Here is a 19001-nt window from a genome sequence, read left to right as displayed (position 1 = left end):
GCCTGGTCCCAGGATGCCCTGTGCCCCTGGTGCTCAGCCCTTTTCCCTGTGGTTACTGCTGCAGGATGCATGCAGGGCTTTCACATCTCATTTACTTGTTTATGAACACTATTTTCTTTCTTTGTGCACATTCCTCCTTTCAGACCTTTGGGCAGGCAGCCCCCTGCCTTGCTCAGGCTTGGGTTTGGCTGTCGAGATGCCTTTTCTTTCTGTTCTCTCTTCTCTCATGCCCTGTTTTGATTGAAATGAAAAGCAGCTTTTCTTTTATGTGCCCACTGGGTTTCCCATCAATGGGATGCCCTTTGCTATCTATAGCATTTACTAGGGTGGTAATTGAGAGGGTGATGGCTTCCAGAAACCCAAGAGTTGACAGGACAGAACACGAAGGTCCCAGAAGGATTTTTCAGCCTCTGTGCCTTCTTGTCCGTCTCCAGGCAACTAAAGGGTCAAGAGCTGACTGATGGGATGCAAAGTCCTTTGCTCTCTTGTCTCACAACTAGGAAGAAAGGGAATGCAGCTACTTTGTGTGACCCATCCTTTGCCTCAAGCCCTGGACAGAAGATCCACACTGTGGGAAGGAAGAGCAATAAACATGAATTTTGAGCTAAGAAACGGTGCCACTTGACAGGTCAGTGGTGCCTCTCAGCCCTTCCATGGGCCACACACGCAGGGTGCTCCACAGAAGATGCCACCCTCATTTCTCCACCCCTTGTTGCAAGGGCTTGGGAGAATTGCTCAGGGAGTCTCTGAAGGTCCCTTCCCAGCCCCCAGCTCAGTGTTCACCCAGCATGGCTCCCCCATGGGAGTCACAGACCTGCTGGTGCCTTGCCAGGGACACTGTGATCTGAAGAAAACCCTCTCTTGGAAGGAATGCCCTGCACTCGAGGACATGAGTGCACGGAGCTGATCCAGGAGCACATTTCAAGCAGCCTGTGTGGCTGGAGACAGGATCACACTGTGGCCACCTGCCAGCTCTAACTTTGCTGGCAGGGCAGTGATCATCAGCAGAGATGCAGTAGCAGAGGCTCTGCCGTGAGGTAGCTGGCACAGTAAATCCTCCAGGGCCCTGCAAAGGAGGGAGCAAGCTGTGCTGGAGCCAACTATTCACCACACTGCCATCCAAGCTGTCTGGGTTAAAAGTAGTTGTGTAAAAACAGCCTCTTGAGGCATGGAGAGGTTGCCTGGAGTCAGCCTGGGCACATGCTGGGGTCTGCCTTTAGCACCCCTGTCTTGTTGATGCTTCCCAGCCCTTGCTCCTTCGCTGTAAGGCAGCATGGAAAAGTGGATGGAGTGTGAAAATGAGAAGAGAAAAAGGGGGGAAATGGCCAGTGAAAAACCTCAAAACAAGGAGAAAAATGAAGAGATTCCAAAGAAATTTTAATCTGGACAAAATAAAGGAGGCGAATAAAAGGAGGCCAGCAAAGCACATTTTTTTTGTTCTTGAGCACCTTCTGTGGACAGTTTCCTAGCAGATGTGGTACAGAGCCATCAGCACAGGGTGTGCATCTCAGGTCAGGGGCTGGAGATGCTGGCAGTGAGCAAAGGGAAGGCTGTGTTCCACCTGGCTTTTGTCAATATCCTTGATCCTTGTTCTTGCCATCACAGATGGGCTCACAGGAAAGGAAAAACTAGTTGCCCTGCAGCCACAGTTCAGCTTAGGGCAGGATGATCATGGGTCCTGTCCAGCTCCGTGCTGCTGCTCTCAGTATGAGGTGGCAGCTCTGGGGCAGTTTCTGGGGGACTTACCTGTGCCCATGCTCCAACATCTTTGACAGCTGAACCTGCACCAAACTGGATTGGAGACAAGCTTTGTGTCCCCTTGAGTCAGGGGTTGGGTACCCCAGTGAAGAGGAGTAGGTTGTGATGGTTTGTAAGGATCTTGTTGGGTTCATTTGCCCCTTGCTCACATGCAGACCCCTCTGAAGGGGAGGAAGAGATCTTCAGAAGCTATGTCTTGGGAAATCCCACTCTAAAATACACTAAATTTGGGTCAGGTTTGTGGCGGGAGCTTAGTGGATTTCAACAATACCTTGTGAGAATTTTAGTTTACCTCACAGAGTCTGGTTTGGAAGTTGAAGCAATAGGTCATGGGTGATTTCTCAGCAGGGGCTGGAGGTAGTGCACCTCAATCTTCACGTGGATTTTTGCTGAATCTGGCTTTAGTTGGCACAGCTGAGTGTGTTGGGACTTTGCTCAGCACCTCATTGTCCTCACCTGCCATGGGAGCTGGCCTGCCTTAGACACCTGTCTGGGCCAGGGAAGGACTTCTGTCCTCTGCTTCAAAAGATGATCCATGTAAAGGCACAGCATGGCTCGATTTGGTGTTCTGGCTCCAAACCTCCTTTGGAGATGTGTGATCCAAAGCAGACACTGAATTCCAGCTGTGCAAAAAGATGCAGAGGGAAACAGTAGCTGAAATGATGGAAGATGTTGAGGGGGGAATAGAGTGGGAGGAGGGGAAGAAAAACCACCCACCCTGCTCCAACCCAAGAGGGCAAAGGAGCCTCTTCCTATCCTATAAGAGGCTGAATATGTCCATCTTTGTGTGTCCATCTTTGGGTCTCCATCTGGCCCCTCATCTGTGGCCTGGAAGCACAATGAGAGGAGTTTTACCTCTCACAGGTGAGTAATGACAGATGCCCACTGTCCCTTTCTTGGAATGATGCTCTCTGTACTTGCAATTCCAGGTGGAGTTGTCCTCAACCCTGCTTACTACGGCATGCCTGGCCACACCAACACCATGATCCATGAAGTGGGGCACGTCCTGGGGCTCTACCACGTTTTCAAGGGAGTGAGCGAGCGGGAGTCTTGTGAGGATCCCTGCAGGGAGACCACTCCATCCATGGAGACAGGAGACCTCTGTGCTGACACTGCCCCCACCCCAAAGAATAAACTCTGTCGGGATCCAGACCCTACCAATGACACCTGTGGCCAGACACATTTCACAGGAACACCCTTCAACAACTACATGAGTTACACAGGTAACGAGTCATCCTTGCTGGGAGTCACAAGGGGTCACCTTCCTTAAAACTTGGGTTTACCTCCATCAGTAGTGCCTTACCTCACTCCCTAACCAACAGAGACCCTCCTGGTGTATTGGGATGGGTCAGGCAGTGCTTGCAGTAGCTGCTTAACCATTTTCTTCCCTCAGGCTATTTCTATCGATCCCTCTCTTCCTGCCAGTGGTGCTGGAGACATGCACCAAGGCTCCTCTTGTTTGTGCGTGCCTTTGTTCTTCAGTCCTGAAGCTATTAATATTATTATTAGTAACATCCTGAAGTACTATTATTATTATTATTATTATTATTATTATTATTATTATTATTATTATTATTATTATTATTATTATTATTATTATTATTATTATTATTATCTAACCTCCTGAACCCTTTTGGCGTGGTTCCCAAGGCATGCCGCGGGGGGGCTGGCGTTTCTCCTGCCATGCTTGGAGGAGCGAAGCCGGAGGAGCAGTTCATGCCCCGGGCTGACCCTCCTGCGGTGGCACTGCCCAGGTGCGGGTGCCGGGCGGGTGCGGGGACCTGGAGCCGCTGTGGCAGTGCCATCTTGTGGCTTTGGGGACACACGACACCAGAGAGCCCCGGCAGCACAGCCACCGCACGCTGGTGCCTCCCAGCCCTCCCTAGAAGTCCCTGAAAAAGTTTATCCAGGAGCAAAGGGCGCATGTTGGCGTGCCCTAACCCTCGGCCCGGCCTCTCTCGTCCCGCAGATGATGAGTGCACCAACAGCTTCACCCCCAACCAGGTGGCCCGCATGCACTGCTACCTGGACCTGGTGTACCAGCGCTGGGGACACAGCAGGAAGCCAGCACCCATCCCGATCCCCCCCATGGTCACCGGGCAGACTCAGCACTCCCTCAGCATCTACTGGCTGCCTCCCATCAGCGGCGTCCTCCACGAGAGGTGAGGCACTGTGCTCCTGGGCTTGCACAGGAAGGGACAAGGCATCTCTGCGGTGCCAGTCCCCTTCCCACCCTGCTGGTCTCCAGCAGAGCCCTCGGGCACCAGAGCCAGGCTGCTGCCATGGCCCCCTGGCAGATGGGCTCTCCTGCAAGCTTCCCGCTCTCGGGGTGCCGGGAGGGGAAGCCAAAGAGCATCAGCAGGCAAAGCCAGCCCTAAAACCCCAGAGTGCAATCAGGGAATGAAAAATGAGCTTCATTTAGCACTTATTGTATAAAGTAGCTATTTACCAGGAGGAAATGCAGCCTTGTGGTTAAGGCAGGGAGCTCGAACCACAAGAGCTGGGTTTCGTTCCCAGCGCTGTCATGGGCTCGCAGAGCAGCTAACTGGGGGTAAGTCAGGAAACTTTTCAAGCCAGAGAAATGATGCCAAGGAGCCAGAGCTGTTTGGCTGCTGAGGAGTGCACAGCCATGAGTGTTGGGTGGATGTCTGTCTTCTCCCCACTAAGGGAGCCACCAAGACCTGGATACACCACCAGTGTCTCTATTGAGCAGCCCCTCTTACTAATATATTTCAGTGTCCACCATGTTTTAGGTGGTGAGACTTTATTTTTAGGGGCCTTTTTTTGCTTATGGGATCATAAGCACGTACATAAAGAGCTTTTGAACTTGTTTTGAAGCTGCTTCATAAAGCTGTCTTTTATAATTAAAAGGAAAATGCTGTTTGATGGCAGCTGGGTCACTCTTGGGTCAGTGTTTGCTGACTTTTCAAAGAATGGGTGCTCTCCACAATGGCTCTTTTGCTCAGGAGTAACAATACATGCATGTCACCCCACAGACAGGAGAGGCTCAGAGTGCTGGGTAGCCTTGAGTCATCCAAATAAACTGCTTTGTTGGGGAAAGAAGTGATTTGGGAGCAGGAAAACATGGGTCTAGAACAGAGGCCCTTTTGAATCATCCCAAGTTGTCTCATAACTGTCTCAGGAGCTGGTCCATTGTGGCAGTCCTGAATCCCCTGAGAAGAACTGGTCAAGGAAAGTGGCTGAGGGCTGGGCCTTATAGTAGAAAAGTGCCTTTATCTTTTCTGGAGAGCATGGCAATTGATAATATTGTGACTGGTTTGTATTACAATAATGCTGAAAGCCAAACCCTGACCCTGGGTTTAGCAGAGAGTGCCTTATTTGCACCCACTCTAGTCCAGAGGCATTGCCCTGGGGTGTGTGGGGTCTGTTAGCTCTGACTGGCAGGGATGGGATCCATCCAAGACTACCTAGAGAGCATGGAGAAGAGGAGAGATTAAATCCAGCCTGTCCCATGGGCGCTCATATTTCCCTGTCTTGGAAGAAGCTGATTGCAAGCAGCATGGTTTACCCAGAGAGATTGAGACCTTAGCTCTGCTTATCCACCTCCCTGTCTGGTACCACCTGGACACACGTGTCTAGGGAGTTGCCTGTTCCTCCTGAGCCATGGCAGGGTGTGTGCTGTGCCAACAGGGAGCAGGACAGGCTGTGTGACAGCTGTGCTGAGGATGGCACCTTCCGGCAGTACGTGCACGAGGCCTCCTCCCCCCGCGTCTGCGACTCCTCTGGCTACTGGACTCCAGAAGAAGCAGAAGGTAAATGTCTCCTCTCTTTTCCTGTCTGGGAGTCCCCAGACAGAATCTTTCTGGTAGAAGAAAAAGAATTTTTTTTTTTTTTTTTTTTTTTTTTAGAGAAACAGTTGTCTTCCCTTTACAAGGGTTCTGTAGTGCAGGAAGGATTTCTTGGTGCCTAGGGAAAAACCTGGTGATGGCCAGATAGCTTTGGACAAACTGACTGGCACCCCAATATTACCCCAAATCATCAAATCATTGTCCAGGTGTTGTTGAAAGATACTGACCAAAGGGAAAAGCACTTAACTGAAATCAGTCTTAAAATACAGATCTTGGGACCTCATTCGAAACCTCAGGGACATTCACAGACTTTAATGCAGTCTTGTCCACAGGGAGCAAGAGGAGCTCTGTGCTGAGTCCCACTGAGTCTGTGCCAAGCCCTGGGCAGTCCATTCCTCCCTAGCCATGCCAATAGCAGCTGGGCATTACAGCTTCTCTTGTGCTGAGACCCAGATGTTGGTTTAGAGACCCACCTTGTGGGCACAGTGGCGACTTTCAGGGTCACACTGAGTTGCCATAGGAGGTGTTGGGCTTTTCTTGCTGCCTCAGCTCCTCCAAGAGCAGGGTAGAGGAGGCAGGAGACCAGGAGAGCTGATCCTGAGAGCTGTGTGAGGTGCATGTGCTGCTGCTGAACCATGCAGAGCCAGGGGACGTGGTTCTGTGTGTCTGTAGTTATCACAAGTGCTTGTTTGCTCTGATAAAAAGAGAGAGTTTATGTGTTTCAGAAACTTTTAGACTTGTCTTATATGGGTGAAGGCTTTGAATTGGTGCTGGGCCCTAAGAAATGCTTCCAGTGGCTAAGGAAGACAAAGGTATTTCTACTACAGAATGATAAATTCCACTGGGTCTGAAAGGCCAGCACTCCATTTCTCTTGCTGAGTGCTTATCCACCATGAGGGAAGGCAGGCTGGGGCTCTGAGGTTAGCCTGGGTACTGTCCTGGAGGATCTTCTGGAAAAACAGCCTGGAAAAGCACCAGGTCCTGCTTCCCTGCTTTGGACCTGGCCCCTTCCTGACTATGACCTGTCCTAGCATTTGCTTGTGCAGAGCTTCAGTCTCTACTCTGCTTGGAGCATTCAGGTGCCCTTGGCAAAGTTTCTACACCTGTGAGGCTACAGAGCAAACTTGACATTCCTCAGCTGTGTCTAGTCCTTAGGTCTCTGCGCTGTGTCCAGCTGTAGTGTGGATACCACTGTTCCCATTTGAGAGGGCTGTGAGTCACCAGGTCTGCTGAGCCTTGTGCATATGTGCAAGTACCCAGGAACTGGGAGACCAGTGGGGATTGTTGCTTTCCAGGGTGTTAGGGCAGGTGCCACCAGGTCTAGGGCATGTGGGTGTGCAGTTGCAGCCTACAGGAGGTGCTAAAGCAGGCTATAGGGTGTGGGTCTCCTGTGAAACCAGGTTTACACCATCTTCCTCCTTGTCCCAGGTCCTCCAGATGTGGATCAGCCCTGTGAGCCCAGCCTGCAGGCCTGGAGCCCAGAGCTGCACCTGTATGACATGAACATGACGGTGCCATGTCCCCAGCCACACGGCTGCATCCTGGAGCTGCGCTTCCTGCACCCCGTCTACCCCGACTCCCTCACCCTCTGGACCACCTACCTCTCCACAGGCTCTCCCAAGGCCCTGTCTGACATTGAAATCCTGACAGAGCAAGGGGACTCCATCCACCTGGGCCCCCTGGACACCTTCTGCGATATCCCCTTCACTGTGAAGCTCAATATCCCTAAAAAGATGTCTGGAGTTAAAATCTACACTTTTGACGAGAGGATGGAGATAGACACAGCCTTGCTGACCTCCAGGCCCCAGAGCTCCCTGTGCTCTGCCTGCAGACTGATCCAGTACCGGGTGCTCCGTGACCCCCCCTTTGCAGACGGGTCCCCTGCCACCCCCCTGCAGGGACACCGCCACTTCATGGACACGTGAGTCACAGGCTACTCTGTCTTGGGCTCAGGGGTGGCTGAGTCGGGTTTGATTACCTCCTTGTGTCTTCTCCCTTTGAATCCCTGGATGGTTTTGCTTCTGTGTTGTTTTTCCTGCTGTCCCCCTGCTCTGGGAATTGCTGCATCCAGTGCCATTGAGCAAGGGTGTGGCAGACCCACTGTGCTGGCACGACCCTTGTCCATGAGCCCAGGTTAACTAGAAGGAGCTTATTAAACCCAGAAACATTTTCCCCATCAATGCAACCCATAAAATTACATTTCCCCCATCAATACAACGAGTAAAATGATTACTCAAGCTAATTCCACTTCTCCCCATCTCAGACCCTTGGGAAATAATGACCTAAAAGAGGCTCTCTTTCCACAGGCTCTGCCTCTGGCAGAGTATGAAGACACATCAGACTGTGATACTGCATGGATATATACACGTGATGTCTATAGTTGTGGTGAGCAAATCTCAGTGCTGCAGATGTTGCTGCTCCCTCAAGTTCTCTCTGTCCCTGCAGGGAAGTCACTCCTGGGCAGGTGTACCACTACCAGGTGCAGGTGGTCTCTGGGACAACCTCAGGAGAAGCGTCCCCGCCGCTCGTCCATGTGCATGGAGCACCCTACTGTGGGGATGGGAAGGTGGCCACGTAAGTTGAAAAGCTTCTCAAGCTCTCAGCTGAGGTTCTTTAAGCTGTTAGGTCATCCTGCCCCAAAGGGAAGCAGCAGGTGGGTCCTCCATGCATGGGTACATGGCTGAAGCTGTTTTACAAAATCCCTCCAGCAGACTGAGCTGTAGAGCTTGTGTTTTGTAAAATGCCATGTGCATAGGAGATGGTCTGCATGAGGGGTCCAACCTGAACATCCTCTGTTCTTGACTTCAGAGCTTGGATTCTGGCCCATCTCAGCAAACTGTTGCAGAGTCCAGCCCAAAGCATCTGCCTTTGGAAGTGGGCAGCATAACTTTTTGCTCGGGGCCCTGCAGGAGCAGCTTCTGCAATGAGCACAGTCCTACATGTTGTCTTTAAAAAGCTGTTCCCTCTCTGCTCAGAAACCCCAAATAATGAGGGATGCACCATCTCTACACTGAGAGAGCTCAATGCTTCATCTGCTCTGCCTGGGAGATAATTATTTCAGATTTCCTTATTTGAGCTTTTTCAGACTTCAGCTTCCAGGATCCTCAGGATCACTTTCATTTGAAATCAGTTTTCTTAGCAGGGTAAGGAAAGGGAAAGGGAGAGGAACTTCTGTCTCTCCCTTCTCCTTCTCCAGCTCCCACTGAAACCCCAGCCCCATTTCAGAATCTCCTGCCTTCTCCAACAGTTGCTTTCTCCAGCAACAGGTCTTCCTGGTGCTTAGTTCTATACTTTTTCCATTCTCCCAGAGCTTTTGCTCAGGTTTTACAGCAAAGTCACAGTACAATCATGTCTGCTCCCAAATGCTGTGACTTCAACCTCTTTTTGTCCCCTGGCAAGGTGTTTTCTCTTCTCTGTCTAATTCCATGTGTGGATCTTCCTTTTGAACTGCTTCTGTGGAAATAGAACCAAGATAAGGGGTCCTCACTGATGACTGGGCAGGAGCACAGGGGTGGGTGTTGAGTCAAAGGTGGTAATAATACATCTGGCTGTTGCCCTCTTAGGAGCCTGGAGGAGGAATGTGATGATGGGGACTTGCTGGATGGAGATGGTTGTTCCAGGAAGTGTAAAAAGGAAAAAGGCTTCAACTGTGTTGGTGAGTCCAACTGGATTGAGACAGGTCCAAATGGATTGACTCCTTTTGAGGCAGGAGCCAAAACTGTGTGTTATTCACACTGCTCCTTAGAGCAGAGGGCCATGCACCTCATCACAGCAGAACCTGGATTTGCAGCTGGAGTGATCCATGGGTCTTGTGGTGGGAAAAACCCTAGGCTAATGAGACAGCAAATCTCTTATAATGAGAGAGGTGTGTGGCTGGAGCCTGGTTTGTAAGCAGCTCATCCCTGTTCTCCCTGCAGGAGAGCCAAGCCTGTGCTACGTTCACGATGGGGATGGTGTGTGTGAGCCCTTTGAGAGGACAAGCAGCATGCTGGACTGTGGTCCCCACACTCCTGAGGGATTTGTGGATCTGTGGGCAGTGAGAGCCTACTCCTCCCATCAGGATACAAAGTCCTGCCCTGCTTCCCTGGTCACTGGAGAGCCTGTTGTGAAGGTGAGTGAAGGCATGGATGAAAAAAATGACAAACTCTGTGCTGGGGAATACACAAAATCAGCTCTGGAAGCACTCATTGATTATTATCTTCCCAACCAGTGACTGAGTGGAAGACCTGGGCAGTTCTCACACTCCTGCATCAGTCCCTGAGTTCAGGAGCTGCAGTTCATGGAGAGGTGCTTCATCCTGGCAGGGAGCATCTCCCCCGGCCATCATTTCATTGAACAGTGGCCACCCCATCCCACCAGCCAAATGCTCAGCTTGGAGCGTGTGACTTGTCCCACTGTTGGCTTAAAAAAAATCCTGTCAGTCTAATACCTTATAAGGTCAGGGCCTGAAAGGATGAAATCACACACACATCAGCATCTGTACTGCTCCCAAGCCCTCTGATCTGAAGCCAAGGAAAAATCAATGGGAGAATTCCCATCTTTCATATGGGCTTTGGAGCAGAGCCTGGAGGGGATTTTGCCTGATTGGTGTTAACGTGGTGTGTATGTTCTTTCCTAGCAAGCTGAAGAAAGGCAAGAAATATGTAAAGAGATCACATTTAGCCCTTTACACATGTGTTTCTACTGGTTTGATAGGAAGAATGATCTTGAGACCTGCAGCATGATTAAACTGCCCAGATACACATGTCTGATGGGGTGCCTTGGGCTCAGGTGTCTATTCCTTCCCAATGACACCTGCATCTCCCAGGTTTTGTCTGCCAGGCCTGTGGGGATGTCTGGGATGCCACAGGGCATTGGATGGAACAGAAGAGTGTTATTCAGGCTAATGGATCACACCTTTGTATGTCGTGAGCCCAGCCAAAACCAGGATGCCATGGTCTCACCTACCAGCTCACAGCTTGGCTCATTGTTTGTTGCTCAGCCCCACAGACACCATGAGGTGCTTAAACAACACATTTACAGCACTCCAAAATGGCAAAAGTGGTCTCTGCATGTGTGTGGGCAGTGAGATGTCACTTAGGAAGCCACATCCTCACTGTCTTCATGCTAAGAGCCACCTTGGGGTCCTTCCCAGCACTTGTTCAATCTTCCTTGAAGTTTTGTAGATGCCGTTTTTCTCTCCTTTCCTTGCAACCTTCTGGGTTGAAATAAATCTCTCCTTTCAGGTATGTAAATCCCACCTTCATGAGGTGCCAAGGGACCTTTTGCAGGCTGCTTGGTTTCCCTGTGCTCCCAGCCAAGAGGATGCTCAGGACCCAAATGAGAAGATGCTTTTGGGTGACGAGGGAGTTTGGCTCAAGGTAAGTGAGGGTGTGTGGTCAGGCACAAAGGATTTGTTTGTCTTTACCCAGCTCTGGTGACAAAACCCATCCTTTCCTGTCCTGTAGGAGCTAGAGCAGCCTCTAAAACTACTCATGTAGTACTCCATATGCTACTGCACTCTTTGTAAATCCCAAAATACCTGTGTCTGGATCTGTCCTAGTTGCCCCATTCCCACTGTGAGCAGCAAACCCATCCTGGGGCAGATTGCCAGGAGAAGGACTGTGCATGAAACCAAAATACCACAGAAATGCCTGGAGGCTGAGAAACAGCTTGCTCCTGACTCTCCCCTGCAGTCAAGCTGTGCTTTAACACCCCTAAAGAGCAGGCACAGGCTGTGTTTAAAGTCTGGGTTGCCTTTGTTCCAGCAGCAGAGGGCAGCTGGATATCTTCTGCCATCCTGAGGGGTCCTGAGCACTCCAAGCCCACAGCAACCAGGTCCTTCTGATGGCTCCAGAGCGAGGATGGCACTTCTGTACCTCAGGATGTTGGTCCTGCAGCCCAACAGGGGCTTGGGGGCTGCCCCTGGGAGGGTCCAACCCCTCTGTCCCAGCAGGTAGAGGAGAGGGACAGAGCAGGGCTGAGGGTTGGGCCACTGGGATTTTTACAGCGTTGGGTTCCTGACCACAGGCACAATTTAGAGGTTTTGTGGCTGCTGCCTGGTGTTGCTGGAAAGCCAGGCTCTGGCATGCTGCTCCCTCTGCACTCTGAGGGGCAGCTCGCCCTGTTTTGCTCGAGGTTCTCTAGAGAAGGCCTCTTCCCCCAGATGCTCAGACAACTCAGTGATTCATCAAACCTCAGTCAACAAACATGGGTACTGCTCTGAGGTCCTCTGTCTCTCCAAAACAACTTCCTTTAGCCTTCGAATTTTCCCTCTCTTCCTTGTCTGTGTGCTCACAACCCAGTTTGTGGCTTCAGTCCCTGGCCATGACAAACGTGCCTCCTTTCCTCCTGTGCTGAGGAGAAAGCAGTAATCCTCCCCCTTGGCCTTACCTAGATGAAAGCTTGCTCTCCACTTCTCAGCAGGGGTTAAAACATGTTACAGTTTTATAGGAGCTTGTGGTCAGTCCTCTTCCTCTATGGATGTTTATACTAAAGACTTTCATTACTGGTTCTCTGTGCTCTCTCTAGGAGTGCTATTATTTTCCGCCCATAAAATTATTTATGGACTAGTAATAAATATGCCCTTTTTTCCTTTTTTTTTTTTTTTTTTAAGAGTTGGCCTGATTGGTAACATATTGGGTTAGGAAAGATGGCTTTTTGTTGACAATTTGCCTAGCACAGCTGCCTGCCCAGACAGGAGTGGTGCTGTTGGTGCACATGTGTACCTATGTGCACGGGGTGTTTGGTGTCCACCAGCTCCCAGGGCCATTTTAAAGCTGTTGCACCTGTGTTTCCTGGGTTAGAGCTGCACCACAAAACTCATCAGATGGTAGGAATCACTTCCTACAGTGTTTCTGATGAGGTGGCACCAAGGAACAAGAGGAAGGGCTGGGTCAAAGGGTCATGGAATGGTTAGGGTTGGAAAGCAGATTAAATGCCCTCTAGTTCAAACCCACTGCCATGAGCAGAGACATCTTCCTCGAGACCAGGTGGCTCAGAGCCCCATCAGATCTTGAGTGTTTCCAGGGATCCACAACTGCTCTGGAAAGCCAGTGCCAGTGTTTTACTGTGCTCACTGTCATGCTGTAATAAAGCCAGAGGTATGTGTGTCTGTGCCACTGCACATAGCATCTGCCATGCCCCTTGGGTCTGTCTGCACATGAGAATTCTAACACTTTGCAGATCTCCAGCCATGCTTTGTTCTCAGTTTTTAATACACCTGATGAGGAAAGACATCAAAATCACTTGTAAGCAAGTCAGGATGTGTAATGCAGGAAATTAAATAAGAAGCAGGGAGAGGGAGGGAGAAAAATTAAGAAGATAGCCTGCTGTGGCCAAGCACGTAATATGTATTGGAAAGAATTGGGATGTTAATCAAGGCAGCTGCTATTGGCCTAACTTGGGGCCAGCACCTTTGACCCTCATGCAGATGCACTGTAGGAAGGGAAAGACTGAACTCTTCACCTCAGGATGTGTAGTCCAGGGAAAGCCTCACCTGACTTTTCCAGCTACCTCTCCTCCCCTGAGGAACCACACTTGGAGGTTGGGTTCAAATCCTCCAGGTCCCTGGGACTTCACAGCTCTGTCCTGGGGGGCTCCTTGTCTGTGAGCACTGCTGGCTCTTCTCTCTTTCTTTTCCTGCCTTCTTGCTTTCCTGTTTCTTTTCCTTCTTCCCCCACTTACCTCACTGGGAAGACAGTGGGGATATACCAAATAAAAACATTGGAGCCCTCTGGTCCACTCCTTGCAGCCAGGCAGCTCTGTAAACCTGCAAGCCCTGTTGAAGGGAGCAAGGAGACACCAGTGGGGCCTTGCTCGTGGGGCTTTTGCTGATGAGCACCTCCCTGCAGGGTGGGAGCCCCGGGCTGAAACCCAAGGTTTTCTCCTGTTCCTGTGTGTGAACAATGCCTGACGTGGCACGAACCACCCTGAGGCAAGGATGCCATCACAGGTTGCGTGGTTGTCCCCTCCATTCCCACAGTCTGCTCCTTGGGCTGTGCCTGGCCAGCCAGGACTTGTCTTCTTTCCAAATACACCTTTGCCTCGAATTTCTGAGCTTCCTCCACGCCAGCATTCCACAAAAACACTGTATCGGGAGGATCTCGATCAAAACACATCTCAGCACTAGTGGGGTGGGGGAGAAAAACATTTCTGTCCTCTTCCAAAGAACATCTGCTCTGCCATGATTGATGCCATGTGTTTCCCAGCTACTTCCAGCTGCCTTCAGGGTTGTAGACAAGTTGTTGTAGCAAGTTGCTGGCTCTCCTAGCAGGCAGGGCTTCTTCCCATGAATCTTTCCACGTGTTGGCTGGTGGACAGTTTGCTGTTGCAGTGGCTACTGGGGGCATTCTTTGGGCTTGTTTTGATTTTTGTCTTTTTTTGAGGGCTTTTTTTATTGGAAATATTTTGGTGGCAAGGCTGGTAGCTGTTTTGCCTGGGTGTCTCACTTACCTGGCCAGATCTGTGTGGGCTGGGAGTCCAAGCCTGGTGAAGGGGGAGCAGGAAAGAGCTTATCCAGGTCTTGCTCAATGTGGATGCTCTGAAGATGCTATAAATTTAGGTCAAGGTGGGGCTGAATATGTGAGGAGAGGGCTAGTAAAAGGAAGAAAGGAAATTCAGAGGGAAAGGACTGTTTTGGCTCCCTTCCTTCCTCCTCCCCACCTTTGCAGCCCTGCAAGATCTCTGACCCCTTATCCCTACTTCTGCTGTCCCTCTTCCTCTCTCTTGCCTGTATGGGCTCTGAGAAGCTGTATTTGCTGTGCCTGCTCTAAGAGTGTCTCCTGCCCTCTCTCTTAGGTTTGCTTTGAGAGACCTGCAGTGCCCACGTCTCTCCTGCTCTTCCTGGCCTCCTCTGGCTCTGTCCCAGGCCAGCAGCCCAAGCCGGTGGTTGCCGTGCAGCTGACTGACACTGATGGACAGAACAGCTCTTTGGGTGAGAACCTCTGGGGTGACACCAACGGGGACACCAGAGCCACCACCACCACAGCTGGGGCCTCTCACTGCTGTTCCCTGCCTTCCAAGCTGGTCTGTAGGTGTGTGGGGAGAGCAGATACCTGTAAACCCTGGAGCTGGCCTAGTCACTTCTCTCTTTTCCTTGTCTCACAGGGACGTACGAGCTGTCATGTCAGCACAACCCCCTCATCATCAACGTGACCCACAGCCAGGAGGACCCACTCCCCCAGGTTGCTTCAGTGCTTTTCAACTTCTCCTCTCCCCTTGTGGGCATTGCAGCCGTGGCCTTGAGGACCTTGGCTCAGCCTGGCTCCTCTGAGCCCCTCAGCACCTGCCTCCTGCAGCAACAGGAGGGATGTGACCATCAGTGCTACAGGTAGGGATGGTCTCCTCAGGGCACCCAGGGTTCCTGCTCTCCTCTGGGAATTTGTGTTTGAGTTCTGGAGTGTTTATCTTCCTATTGAGTGCTTTGTGACTATCCTCAGATGGATTTTGAGGTATTTTTGGAAGATCTGCTGTGTTGAGTCTTGATTTGCTTATCTTGCTGGAGGGAGCAGGAAGGCAGAAACCAGATTTTGTGCATGGCCTGTGCATCTGTAGAAAACACTGAGAAAGGACTGATTCCTGGTGGGAAGACCAAGAGAAGTTTTAAAATGGCTCTGAAGTTATCACTGGGAAGCTGAAGCTTCTTCAGCATTTACAAGCTCCACCTCCATCCATTCTGGTCTTCCCTGTGCTGTTAAGGTGGGGATGGAGCTCTCCTCATCCTCTCTGTTCTCACTCCTGCTCCATCCAGGCCCCTCACAGAGTCTCACACTGCCCTGCTGAACATGGTGATAATGCCAACAGAGGCCTCAGCACTTTAAATCTGCCAAGTCTGGCTTTGCTTTCAGTTCCCAGGCTCCCTGAAGCTACACACATGTGCTGATCCAGGGCTCCAGTTCAGCCAGTTATTCAAACCACATCACTGGGAATGCTGATTTTTGAGTTGAGCTTTGCTGGAGCTTTGGGGTTCTTCAGCACAGAAGGGTTTTGTCTAGGGTCATCCCATCACTGTTCTTGTCATGTTCCTTCTCCTGATGGCCTGGATGGGTGAACATCCCTGACAGCAAATGAGAGTATGTGTTTCTCTTAAAGCCTGTAGGATTGTGGTACAGTTGATTTATGTAGAATTCTGGAAGCCATGAATATCCTGAAGTTGCTTTTTCCTTTTTTTTTTTTTTAAGTGCATGTGTGATTTATACAGAAACATAAATCTTAGTGAGTCAGTATATAAATATTATTCTCAAGCTTACATTAAAAGATCAGTGTTCACCTGAAATGCAGCGTGTTTCCTCCTGGTAGCTGTTACAGCAATGTACCCACATGCTTCTAAGACCGTGGCCAACTGATGTGGTTTTTCAATTACATTTTCTCATCCCTTAAAATAATCTTGCATTCTTGTTGCTTGAGAGCTTTCCCCTTCCCCTGAGAAGTGACTGCAAGGAAGAAAAGACTCACTGGACACAGCTGAGCATTGACTGGGGATGAGGAGATCCCCATATAGGGGCAAATAGAGAGGAAAATAGATGTTTTCCTCATAAAGGTTGCATTATAGCTGAAGCATAAGGCAGTTCCTGTATTGCCAAGGCACACCAAGCTTTTCCAGGGGCACAGCAGGATCCTCATGTCTCCTCTCCTCTTGTTGCCCTCCCCTAGGCTCCCATGGCCTTGACTTCACATCAATATGCTCAGTTGCAGGTTATGTGTGTGCCCTTAGCAAATACTCAAAGTAAATCAGATTCCCAAAGTCTTCAGAGTAGAAAATTCTACTTAGAGTATTGCTCTTCAGAGTTAAAGTCTTGAATATTCAGGGTGGGGGGGTTAGGCTTACAGCCTTGAAGAGCCACGCTAACAATAAAGGATCTTCATCTGTTAAGTCAGAAAACATTCAAGTATGCCCCCTTTATTTTTCAAATCTATTCTATCTCCAAAAGTAATGCATTGCAGTATTTTCAAAGGTTAACAATTCATTTCATGTAAGGTAGGTGGATTCTGGCGGTGGGCAGGGGGGAGAAATCCCCTATAAAAATCCAGGAATAGAAAAATCTTCATAGGCTGAGAGACATTTGACTGTGAAAGAGCTCAGAACATGGATGTTCCTCCAGCAGAGAGCTGAACTGACCGTGTGCACGCAGCAGCCTCATGTACACAGTACGTGCGGGCGAGGGCTTTCCCAAAATAACCTGAGAAAGGACAGTAACAAAAGCAACAAAGAAATGAGATTTCCTGCCTTCAGCCTAGAAATGCTCACTGCCAAAATAATAAATATATGACAGGTTGGTATTTCTGTAGCATCTTTCATCTTGAAGGATCTTGCAGTGCTTTGCAAGCTGGGGAAAACATAGAGATGGTGTTTATGCTGATGAAATGGCAGCTTTCTCCAGGCCAGGGTGCAACAGGTGTGTGCCTCTAGAAAAGTACACGCTTGTTTTGAAGAAAGTGTCACCTTTTGAGGTGCTGAAGGTTGGCAGAGCACTTGCAGAGCAAAGCAGTGCAGTGTCCTCACTGCCATCCCCAGGAGCCCCTCTGTGCTGTCTCTGCCAGCAGATCAGGGTTTGTCTGTGCATTCTGCTCCCAGTCACAACCTTATGAGGTCGAGCAGAAATGAGACTTGTAACACACTTCCACCCAGGAGACCCAAAGCTTATGGCTTTCATCCTTTTCTTTGCATTTTTAAACTGAGCCACAGTCCCTCATGTTTAACTTGGTACACTGAACCAGGGGAACATTTTTCATTTCCTCTGTTATGTGTATTTTTAGCTTGCTTTTATTTTCATTGTGTTTTATTTTATGTTCACGTATGCTGGGAAATGCCTGGGTGGGTTCACAGGAAAGGTGCTACAATAGGTGATCTGCTTTGTGTTTGTATTTCCTGTGTGCAGGCTCTCCTCTGCTTCCCCAAAAGTGAGAAAGTGGGTGTAAGGCATCAAGGGGAGTCAGGTTTGGATTCCTTTAGTATGAAAAATCAAGGTGAGAGAGAAAAAATTAGATGGAGGAGGGAATTGTTTACATATTTTCAACTTACAAACTATTCAGCAGAGAGGGCTGTTTCCCAAACAGGTTTTGTTTGGTTTGTTTTCTTTCTTCCAGGCACCAAATTTATGCAGGGTCAATTTATGGGCTGCATGTGTGATGGCATGAAGATTTATGGGCACCCTGGTAGACATGCTGGTGTCTTATTTCACAGAAATGTAGAATAGTTTGGGTTGGAAGGGACCATAAAATCCTGATTCTTGGCCTCTGGCTTAGGGTGCCCCATGGATGGAATCCCTGTCTCTGGAGGGATTTCAAATGCATAAATGTGGCACTTGGGGATATGGGGTAGTGGTGGCCTTGGCACTGCTGGATTAATGGCTGGACTTAATTTTACAGGGCTTCTCCAACCTAAATAATTCTGTGTTTCCAGGGTCCTGTTAACCACATTTCCTGGGAAATGGGCTCGCCTCTGCCTTTTGAGACTTCTAGAGGCGCTTCTCCTCCAGCATCCTCCAGGCCTGTTGACCTCTGGCACATCTCTTGTGGAGCCCTGACTGGCTGATGGGCAGTGGTGGCCAAGACTGTGCTGTAGAATATGTTATTAATGTTAATTTAAATTAAAATTTAAATTTATGTCCAGCTGGAAGGTGTCACAGGTAACCCTTGGAGGGCCAGACACCATTTCATGGACTGCCCCACTCCATTTGTTCTCTTCAGTTTAATAAGGTTCTTGAGATTAGTGCTCTATATGTGGGCTTTTTTGGGAATGCTCAAGATGTCTTCTGCCTTTCCCTGAGAATAGCCAGGGGAAAAAATATCTCCCAGCACAGGTTTTTCACCAGTTAGATCTTGAGTCACACACAGTAACTGAACAGCTTTCAGACAGGGTGTGTGGTGTCACCTCACAGATACATCGAGGGAACGTGAGTTCCAACACAGATCAGTTGAGTTCCCATGTCCAGTGAGGAAGGGAGCAATCACTGGGACACCCCAAGTTTGCCAGCAGAGCCCTTGGTTTTCTGCAGCAGCCAATTTCCCCATTCTGCCCTGCCCTTCCTGATGTCATACACAGGCACAGGGATTTTTCACAGGCGCTGGATTAAATGCATCCTTCAGAAGGTTCTCTTATCTCCTTTCACAAGCTGCAGGAGGTGATGAGCACACCATCACCCCTGCTGAGCTATTCTCATATCCAGTAACCCTCTCTGCTGAGAAGGTGCCTCTGATTTCAAGATGAAAGTTGTTGCTTTTGCTCCATCCTTGTCAGAAAGGTCTGATTGCCTCCTGCCAGCAGACAGACAACTTTTCTGTGTCTATGTGTCTGTACAGAGATGTCAGATCCCCTCACTATCTCCTCTCTGTCATGATAAATATTTTTTCCTCCTTAAATCTTACAGCATAAGTCTTGCAGCCCAGCTATGGCTTCTGCTTCCAGCTCCCTTTTGAAATCCTTCTGCTATTTTTATGTCTTTCATGGTGATG

The 19001-nt window shown here is 49.7% G+C and overlaps 1 protein-coding gene across 1 annotated transcript in view; it reads left to right on the top strand.

Moving 5' to 3' along the window:
• Positions 1 to 19001, top strand: part of PAPPA2 (pappalysin 2) — an 88648-nt gene that overhangs the window by 32671 nt on the left and 36976 nt on the right. Inside the window, exons 4-13 of the mRNA XM_054638467.2 lie at positions 2688 to 2981; positions 3728 to 3920; positions 5410 to 5531; positions 6996 to 7488; positions 8013 to 8141; positions 9131 to 9222; positions 9485 to 9678; positions 10793 to 10927; positions 14346 to 14481; positions 14655 to 14877. Coding sequence (XP_054494442.2) covers positions 2688 to 2981; positions 3728 to 3920; positions 5410 to 5531; positions 6996 to 7488; positions 8013 to 8141; positions 9131 to 9222; positions 9485 to 9678; positions 10793 to 10927; positions 14346 to 14481; positions 14655 to 14877 — 2011 coding nt within the window. The remainder of the gene's footprint in view (positions 1 to 2687; positions 2982 to 3727; positions 3921 to 5409; positions 5532 to 6995; positions 7489 to 8012; positions 8142 to 9130; positions 9223 to 9484; positions 9679 to 10792; positions 10928 to 14345; positions 14482 to 14654; positions 14878 to 19001) is intronic.

The sequence above is a fragment of the Agelaius phoeniceus genome, chromosome 8, assembly GCF_051311805.1.
Source record: "Agelaius phoeniceus isolate bAgePho1 chromosome 8, bAgePho1.hap1, whole genome shotgun sequence".
Taxonomy (NCBI): domain Eukaryota; kingdom Metazoa; phylum Chordata; class Aves; order Passeriformes; family Icteridae; genus Agelaius; species Agelaius phoeniceus.
This window is presented reverse-complemented; position numbering and strand designations above follow the sequence as displayed.